Source organism: Oryctolagus cuniculus, chromosome 2, assembly GCF_964237555.1.
Source record: "Oryctolagus cuniculus chromosome 2, mOryCun1.1, whole genome shotgun sequence".
In the NCBI taxonomy this organism is placed as follows: domain Eukaryota; kingdom Metazoa; phylum Chordata; class Mammalia; order Lagomorpha; family Leporidae; genus Oryctolagus; species Oryctolagus cuniculus.
The window spans coordinates 111,181,839-111,191,410 of record NC_091433.1 but is presented as its reverse complement, the minus strand read 5'-3'; the positions used below and the strand labels follow the sequence as shown (position 1 = coordinate 111,191,410).

At 58.5% G+C, this 9,572-nt stretch overlaps 1 protein-coding gene across 3 annotated transcripts; it reads right to left on the bottom strand.

Moving 5' to 3' along the window:
• Nucleotides 1–501: 501 nt before the first annotated feature.
• NEURL3 (neuralized E3 ubiquitin protein ligase 3) lies at nt 502–9,110 on the bottom strand. Of its 3 annotated transcripts, XM_008253785.4 has the most exons (5): nt 8,965–9,082; nt 5,864–5,915; nt 5,031–5,516; nt 3,733–3,804; nt 502–1,521 (listed from the first exon to the last, which is right to left on the bottom strand). In XM_008253785.4, the coding sequence occupies exons 3-5, from the start codon at nt 5,509–5,511 to the stop codon at nt 1,328–1,330; spliced, it is 747 nt and encodes a 248-aa protein (XP_008252007.2). In that variant the 5' UTR covers nt 5,512–5,516; nt 5,864–5,915; nt 8,965–9,082; the 3' UTR covers nt 502–1,327. The 3 variants fall into 3 exon arrangements, with proteins under 3 accessions (XP_008252007.2, XP_008252002.2, XP_051691974.2); XM_008253780.4 differs by lacking the exon at nt 5,864–5,915 and having other exon boundaries at nt 8,965–9,110; XM_051836014.2 differs by lacking the exon at nt 5,864–5,915 and having other exon boundaries at nt 8,961–9,070.
• Nucleotides 9,111–9,572: the final 462 nt, after the last annotated feature.

The following is a 9,572-nucleotide window of genomic DNA, read 5'->3' as shown; positions in this document are numbered from 1 at the left end:
GCTGAAGCCAGGAGCCTGGAGCTCCATCCTGGTCTCCAATATGGGTGGCAGGGGCCCAGGCACTTGGGCCGTCATCCGCTGCTTTCCCAGTTGCAAACAGGGAGCTGGAGCAGAAGCGGAGCAGCCGGGACTCCTGGCTGCCGGCTTTGGATCAGCCCAGCTCCAGCCATTGTGGCCATTTGAGGAATGAACCAGTGGATGGAAGACCTCTCCCCCTCTATGTAACTCTGCCTCTCAAATAAGAAAAACATAATAATAATTCCCGCCCTTTGCCGGGATCTCTGTGCCTGGCTGAGACTCTCCTGTAACCGGCAGGTAGTTTAACCGCCTTAATCTTCATGTCCTGCTTGCAAAGGGCCTCAGGAGGGGCCAGCAGCGGGGGGCTGGGGTCCTCGCGGGTCTTTCCTGGGCATCAGCACAGCTGTCAGATCAACTAAACCAGGAATGTACAGAGCTTTTTAAAGTCCACTACGGACTTGTTTCCTTTTTTTAAAAAAAAAATTAAAGATTTACTTATTATTTATTTGAGAGGCAGAGTTACAGAAAGAGAGAAAGAGAGACGAGAGAGAAAGAGATTTTCCATCCACTGGTTCACTACCCAGATGGTCTCAACGGCTGGAGCTGAGCCAATCCGAAGCCAGGAGCCAGGAGCGTCCTCTGGGTCTCCCACACGGGTGCAAGGGCCCAAGCACTTGGGCCATCTTCTGCTTTTCCAGACCACAGCAGAGAGCTGAATCGGAAGTGGAGCAGCCAGGACAGGAACTGGTGTCCATATGGGATGTGGGCGCCACAGGAGGAGGCTTAGCCCGCTGCGCCGCAGCGCTGGCCTGAAACTTTATTTTCACATCTTGGAAGCAGGCAAGGAAACACCTGTGATGACGGCATTGCGCTCCACACTGACTCAGCTTCAGGGGTGAGACTGCCCCAAGCAGGAGGCTGGGCAGGCCAGGACAGAGCCACTGCACCAGCCATCGTGGGAGGGGGCCTGGCTTCCCTGCAAGATTGCACACTGCAAGGCTGGACGCCTCCCGGGGTGCAGTGCCCCCAGCAGACCCTGCACGGCTGCCAGGCGAGGGGTCAGGCTGTGCCCTGCCTGGACAGGGCCTGCCCACGGGGTTAGTGCTGCCATGGGGTCACTCCTTGCTGCACAGGCCCCAGCCGCTGCCCTGCGGGGGAGCAGCCACACCCCCTCACTCCTCTCTCTTCTGCCCATTGCTGACCAGTGCAACCCTTTTCCAAAAAGAGGGCAGGCCCCACCTCGCCCCTCTGCTCAGAGCCAGGCCCCATCGGCTGTGCTCTCCAGGAAGCCATCTTCTCTCTCATGAGCCTATCCTGTCCCTGGGGCAGGAAGGGCCCTTGCCGGGGCCACCTCCCTGATGTGCCAGCGACACACAGGGCACTTGGCCGTGTCCTTGAAGACTCTCCAGGCACAGTGGCTGCAGAAGTGCGTGTGGCCGCAGGGGACTAGGCAGGTGTTGGCAGCGTGGTGGAAGCAGATGGCGCACTCCTCCGCTGTTGCATCTGGGGGAGGAGAGACATGGTCAGAGGTGCAGGGGTCAGGGCGGAGGGCTTGGCAGTGCTGGGCAAACAGTGGCCTTGCGACACATGCTTGCAGTGTCACCAACTAAAGACCACCAGGCTGTTCCAACCCGGGCTCTTCAGACAGGTCATGGGAAATACACATTATGAAAAAACTATGCATGGATTTCAAAATACCTGGTGCCTATTTGGGTTTCTTTTAACTCACGGTTGAATCCGTTTTCCATGGATTTTCCCCGTCCACCCCCTCACCCGGGCCCCCATCGCCAGCTCCACTCCCCATGGTTGCAGTGACCCCGATCTAAACATATTCAAGGAAAAATTCCAAAAACAATCCGCAAGCTTAACATAACTGGTTTTTTGTTTGTTTGTTTGTTTGTTTTTTGTTTTGTTTTTTTTGACAGACAGAGTGGACAGTGAGAGAGAGAGAGACAGAGAGAAAGGTCTTCCTTTTTGCCATTGGTTCACCCTCCAATGGCTGCCACGGCTGGCGCGCTGCGGCCAGCACACCACGCTGATCCAAAGGCAGGAGCCAGGTGCTTCTCCTGGTCTCCCATGGGGTGCAGGGCCCAAGCACTTGGGCCATCCTCCACTGCACTCCCGGGCCACAGCAGAGAGCTGGACTGGAAGAGGAGCAACTGGGACAGAATCCGGCGCCCTGACCGGGACTAGAACCCGGTGTGCCGGCGCTGCAAGGCGGAGGATTAGCCTAGTGAGCCGCAGCGCCGGCTCTTTTGCATTATTAGTTGCTATTTCTCTTATTGTGCCTTATGTATATATTAAAGTCTCACAGGTATGTGTGACTAGGAAAAGTCACAGTGCACCTAGGGTTTGGCACTGTCCACAACTCACACAGCAGTAAAACGTCATGGGGTGAACCCTCCGTGGGTAAGGGGGACTACTGCCCCTATGTGCCCTCAAATTCTAGTTTGGAGAAAAGGAAAGCAAAGGACCAACAATTCCCCACACATGAGTGTATGCACACCTGCACTAAGAGTAGCAGGGAGCAGAGGTGGGGTGTTTGGTCTGCCTGGTAAAACGTCTACACCCCACATCAGAGCACCTGCGTTCCATTCCCCGCTCTACCTCGCGACTCCAGCTTCCTGCTAGTGCCGGCCCCAGTACTTGGGTCCCTGCTACTTGTGTGGGCTCCTGGCTTCAGCCCAGCCTAGACCTGGCTACCACAGGCATTTGGGATGTGAACAAGTGGATGGGAGTGCTCTCTCTCCTCTCTCTCTGGGTCTCAAAAAAAAATAAATAAATAAAAATATTGGGGCCAGCATTGTGGCTCAGCAGGTTAAGCTGCTGCCTGCAACACTGGCATCCTATATGGGTGCCAGTCTGAGTCCTGGAGACTCCACTTCTGATCTATCTCCCTGCTAATGCACCTGGGAAAGCAATGAAAGATGGCCCACGTACTTGGGCCCCTGTCACCCACAAGGGAGATCTGGATGGAGTTCCAGGTTCCTGGCTTTGGCCAGCCCAGCCTCTGCCTTTGTAGCCATCTGGGGAGTAAACCAGTGGATTGAAGATCTCTATCTGTGTCTCTCCCTCTCTGTCACTCTGCCTTTCAAATAAGTAAATCTTTTTTTAAAAAGAGTCTCCCATGTGAGTACAGGGGCCCAAGCATTTGGGCCATCCTCTACTGCTTTCCCAGGCCATAGCAGAGAGCTGGATTGGAAGCTGAGCAATGGGGACTTGAACCGGCACCCATATGGAATGCGGAAGCTTTAGTTGCCATGGCCACAGTGCCGGCCCCTCAAATAAGTAAATCTTAAAAAAAATTAAAAAATAAAAATAAAAAGCACAAAATCACTGGGAAGAAATCTACCCAAGAGGTAATGGTGGTTTTTTTTTTTAAGTTCCTTATTTATCCTTTCATCTTTATTTCTATTTGGCAAAGTTTTACAATGAATGTGGATTACCGTTTAAAAGCAAGAACAAAATAACATTATCTGCTTGTGAATGTGCTCTGATAACTTGTAAAATCAGCCGATGTTCTGGACAGCAGAGCTGTTAAATTGCCCTGAGGATTCCAGCAGGCACAGCCAAGTGCCCTGGCTCCAAGCCTGTGCCACCCTCGACCAGGGAAGCTCAGAGACACTTGACGGAGCAGCCAGGGCCGCGGCTTCCACCCCCACTCCCAGCTGCAGGAGTCCCGGGGCGTCGCTGCTACCCAGAGAAACCACTCACCTTCATGCTCAGGCAGCGCCTCCTCCCAGGGGGCCTCTGGCTTGGCTGCGGGGCACCAGCCGGCTGTAGGATCTGAGGCAGAGTGGAAAATTCAGGGCCTGAGAGAGCCCAGGGTGACCTCCCACCCCCTCTCCCATGCCCGAGGAGCCAAGCCTCCATCTACTTTCCTCCCTGGGGTGAAAGGCTGGGCTCTTGGCCATTCCCTCCCAAATTTGACCTTGTGTGGCTGTAGTCTTCCTCCTGGACCCACTTTCTTCAGCCCCTCCTCAGCCTCACCCACATCCCAAGCCAGGGTGCACCAAAACCACCCAGGGGCTGGAAAAACATTCGTCATCAGCCACGCTAAAAGACATCAGTTTGATTTGTATGATGAAAACTACAAAACACTAAAGAAAGAAATACAGGGGCCGGCGCTGTGGTGTAGCAGGTAAAGCCGCCGCCTGCAGCGCTGGCATCTCATATGGACGCTGGTTTGAGTCCCGGCTGCTCCACTTCCGATCCAGCTCTCTCCTATGCCCTGGGAAAGCAGTGGAGGATGGCCCAAGTGCTTGGGCCCCTGCACCCGCGTGGGAGACCCAAAGACGCTCCTGGATCCTGGCTTTGAATCAACCCAGCTCCGGCCATTGCAGGCATTTGGGGGAGTGAACCAAGCAAATGGAAGACATCTCTCTCTCTCTCTCTCTCTCTCTCTCTCTCTCTCTCTGCCTCTGCCTCTCTGTAACTCCGCCTTTCAAATAAATACATAAATCTTAAATTTTTAAAAATTATGTATTCATTTTTAAATCAGAGCAGGATAGAGAAAGAGAGAGACAGGGAGGGAGAGAGAGATCTTCCATTTGCTGATTCACTGCCCAAATGGCTGCAACAGCCAGACCTGGGCCAGGCGGAAGCCAGCAGCCAGGAACTCCATTCTGGTCTCCCACATGGGTGGCGAAGGCCCAGGTATTTGAGCCATCTTCCTCTGCCTTCCCAGGCACATCAGCAGGAAACTGGATGGGAAGTAGAGGAGCTGGGACTCCAACCGGCCCTGGTATATGGGATGCTGGAGTTACAAACCGGCCTGAAGCCACAACAGCGGCGCCTGGTGGTAGCTCCTTATGATTCTCTGGGGACAACGCTGCCACCCCCCTGACTGGGGTCAGCACCATCCTCATTCCTGGCCCTGCGCAGGGACCGATGGAATTACTGAGAATGAACAAATGAACCATCTTCCGATGGCTCTGGGTGCCCATGGGGGTGCCACCCGAGCCAACGTCACCCTCACCCCGGAAAGGGTCTGGGTCCCCACGTTGTCTCACCCAGCAGCTCGATGGCCTTGGTGGTCCCGTACACGTCCATCACGGCCCAGAGGGGGGCGCCCATGAGCACGTCCTTGCGCAGCAGGAACCCTGGGCCCTCATTGGTCTTGGCGAAGAGCCGCCCTCGTGGGTCCACCCAGAAGCGGACCAGGTCCCCCGCAAGCGCGCTGCCTTCGGGCAGCACGGCTGCCCACGTGGGGCTCTGCTCCACCAGGTCGGGGCACACAAAGGGCGGCAGGCTGGCTGCGGAGAGGCGCTCAGGGTCCAGACGCGTAAAGCCCACGCGGAGGCCGCCGCACCAGCGGTCCTCGTGCTGCAGCACGCGCAGCACCACCCGCTCGCTGGGCCGCACCGGCCGCTGGCTGAACACGATGCCATCGTGGAACGTGGCGCACCTGCTCGCCCTGCAGCCCTGCGCGTCCAGACGCACCTGCGCGCCCTTGGCCTTGTCGTGGAAGCGAAGGGCCTCTCGGGGCTCCATGGCATCTGTGGGGCAGGGGAGAGAATGGACGATGTCGACTCTGGCCAGGCCACGCCCACCAGCTCCTCAGGGAACCCCTGGCACCTAGGGTCACCTTGACAACTCCTTATACACCCCGGGAGCCCCCTCAACTCTCCCCAGCAGCCCAGGTCCACTTTGACCTCCCCTGAGGGGCCATTTCCAGTCCCCCAGCTCCAGTGGGGTCACTTGAACCCCACCCCCACGCCCCGAGAACCACCTTGGAGCCTGGGAGGAAATGACTTTGTTGAACAGGGGTCTGAGTTCCCACCAGGAACCTCCCTAGGGATGCTGTGACAATGAAGGGGCTGATGCCTGTTCTGGGTCTGCTCACCCTCAGTGCGGGTAACAGCTGTCTTCTGTTTCTAGAGAAAGCGCAGCTTCAGCTGGGCGGATAGATGATATGTTTATTGTATCGTATGTTCTGTGTCGGCTCCGAAATAGCCCCGAGAGGAGATGGGCCTCCCCACCTGCCGTGGTCCACTCGGACCCACGAGTCCCTGGGTGGGGGTGGGGTGCTGTTTCCCCCTCTGTTTGACACATTAGTGTCACGTGGGGGACCTGCATCAGCTGTGTGCACCCCATGGCCCCCAGGGAGGGTGCCATCTTTATATTGCAGGGTCCCGGCTGAGCCCCCCCCCCCCAAAACCCTGGGTTGGGTCTAGGACTGCAGTGGGCCATGGAAGCAGGGGACTTCCCGCATCACTCCACTTGGCAGTCACAAGTGCAACTTCCTTATCGGGCAGCCAAGCCCCCCTCCCCCCTCCCCCCTCCCCACCCTGCCCCGTGCGGAGGAAGCTGGTGGAGCTTCCTGGCCCAGAACTGCTCAGAGCCAGCTCCCGAGCCCCCCCCCCCCCCCCCCGCCTCTCCCCCTGGCCCTGCTCTTTCTGGGTCAGGAGAGAGAAGCTGGCTCACTGCTGTCAGGAATTCAACCCGGACCTGAGCCAGACCCCAGGCTAGAGAGGCAAGCCCCCCCACCCCCCGCCCCGATCAGGACACAAACCCCTGGCACAGTCTCTGACCTTACGCATGCCTGCCACATTCTTGCAGGGCCCCGGGAGGGAGGCTAACTATGCTCGGGCACAGAGCCCCCCTGATGTCACTGGGAATCTGTCCCTGATCTTCCACAGGCCTAAGGGACGCTCCCATCCCACCCCACCCCCCGCAAAAAAAAAAAAAAAATGCCCATGCCAGAGGCTACAGAGACAAATGTCCCCCGGCTTTGGGACCTCTGAACGGCTCTGCTTGTCCATCTCCCGTCACCCTTCCTGGAGTGGTCTCAGCTCTCCTGCCCATCCCAGCTATGCCCAGATTCCTTGCTCCCCGAGGTTGAACCCAAGCCAGGGGAAGCACGCATGGTGACCTGGGGTCAGACGGGGGGCCCGGATGTTGCTGAGCCTGAGCTGGTGCCCACTGCTAAGGTGCTGATGCAGCTGGGCTGCTCTGGACTCTAGTCGGGTCCCGCCACTGATGTAGCCGCTGCCCGCTGGGCCCACCGCCCCTCTCTACAGAAGGCAATGACAGGCCCGCCCTGCCAGGGCCTGGTGGTTGAGTGCAGGGCGTTCACTGCCCGCCTGGCCAGGCACGGGGCTGGGGGTACCTGAGAACAGGTGGATTTTCCTGGTGTAACCCACCAAACCTCAAGAGAGGGAGACCACACCCCCTATGGCGGGGTCATCGCTCCCCCTTCCCTCTCTCCCCACCCCTGCCAGGTACCAGGGACACAGGCTGGCTCCCGGCAGGACCTGTTCTGGGGGCAGGATGGCACTGGGAGGGGGTGTGGCTCCCTGGAGGGGTCTGGGGAAGAAGGGAAGTCCCTGGGAATGACCACGGTGGACGCGTGGGTCCCTCGGCAGGGCAGGAAGCCCTAAGGACTGAAGGAGACGCAGGCCTGACCCTGGACAGGAACTTGGCCATCTGCAAAGCTCACTCCACCCCTGCCCAGGATGGGTCCCAGCAGCCCGTGGGAGGCACGCTCTCACGTCCCCGTGTGTAGAGGAGGGGACCCAGGTGGACACAGGTAACTAGTGGTCAGGGCGCTTACGCCCCTTCCTCCTGGGGCACACCTGTGCTCCGCATCCTGCCCAGAGCGGCCGCCTCCCTGAGGCCCTGGCTCCCCACACCCACGTTCTCTGGGACAGTTGTGCTGGTTGCTCACTGCACAAGGTCCAGGTGGAGTGGGCCTGACAGCCACCCTCCTGGCAGGCCAGCACGAGCCGGCGTGACTCCGGCACCTGAGCTTGGAGCTGGGTCACAGTGTCCTGGAAGGTGTGAACACCACCTCCACCCTGCCCGGCTCCTCCCACCCTTTGCCCCGGGCAACTCTGCACACCCCACTCCCGGGTCAGGTGTGGCTCTCCAAGCAGGCCTGTCGCCGATGGCTCAGAGCACTCTCACGCCCATGGGCATAGTTCCTATTATGGGCCCATTTCCAAGCAGGATGCCACAGTCCAGACAAGTGGCCTCCCCAATTACACCCTGCTGCCCCTGGCGCTCCCACTGCTGCAGGAGGGGGGCTGTGTGTCTGGGTGGACAATAAGACGTCCTCTACCTGCCCCGAGTTCAGGGCAGCGCCGACCTCTGCATATCTCTGCCCCTGCACAGGGAGAAACAAACGACAGGAACTTCGCGGTGAGGCGCTGGGAATAGGCGTGGCCGGGGCCAGCCTCCTGCTCAGTGAAGGCTTCCCTGGGCCTTCATCATCATCATCCGCACCCCTCGGGCCATCAAGACTTCAGGGGCGCCAGCACCTGCCAAGTACTACACAGACTCTTGTACTTCCCCCAACACACACCTGGCAGCCAAGCACTCAGACCGTGAGGCTGTGCAAGCGGTCCAGGTCCTCACAGCCAGAAGTGGGAGGGTGCTGGGCCCAACCTTTGAGGCCCACCCGGGGCTAAGGGCCCTGAGCGGAGGTTCCCGCTCTTCAGCAAGACAAGGACGCGTCCAGAGATGCTTAGCCCTGACCTCAGGGGATGCAGCCCCAGATCCCCAGCTCTGCCCGTCCGGGGCCTCCTGCTGAGTGATACCCTTGGCCGCAGGTGAGGCTCTCCCAGAACCTTGATGATGTGTGCATCAGCAGTCCTGCACGCTGGCCAGGTGGGCTGTGCTGGCCAAGGAAGCAGGCCCAGGGACAAAGTGCCCACCGTCCCCCCGCTCGACCCTGTCTCCCACCAAGCCCCCACAGCCGTACCCTGTTGTCCACCCAGCCACTACCCTTCCTGCACAACAGGCTCTGAGAGGCAGACGGGTTATGCGGGTCATCTTGTCAGGGCAGGGACCCAGGACCTGGTCACCCAGCCCCAGCTGGACTCCCCCACAGGGCAGCAGAGCCGGGATGACACCCACCACACCTCCACCCCTCGGAGCGTCCAGCCCGCTTTTCGCATCCCTGCTGGAGGGGCCATGCCTGGGGCCTGCAAGAGACCTACTTACTGGGCTCGGAGCAGAGCTGGGCACCCATCAGCCTAGGATCCCCGGCACAGGTCTCTGGGTCTGGAAGGAATTGTCAGGCAAGGGCCAGTGAGCAGGTTTGCAGAGATTCCGCAGGTTTCGGTTTTTTTTTATGGGCCGGGATCACGTTACAGGGTTGATGATTAATGAGATGTTGCTGTCACGAGTTATAATATCCAGGGAATTTCCTGACAATTTCTCACAGCTTGCTGCGGACCCACGGCAGCTGGCCAGCTTGCAAGGAGGAAGTGGGGACCTGGGCACACGGCCTGAGACAGCCTCAATGCAGCCTTCACTCCTTTCTGACCAACGCCAACCCAACTGCACCTTGTCATTGCAATGGGGTGTTAATAAGTACCCATGCCCAACTCTGCCCCCCCCACTGGCTTGGGGTGGGACGTGAGCATCAGTGTTGTTTGCTTTTTCATTTTTTAAAGATTTGTTTATTTACTTGAAAGCCAGAGTTAAAGAGCAAGGAGAAGAGGCAGGGACAGAGAGAGAGAGAATCTGCCACCTGCTGGTTCACTCCCCAAATGGCCACAATGGCCAGGGGCGAGCCAGTCCGAAGCCAGGAGCCAGGAGCTCCAAGC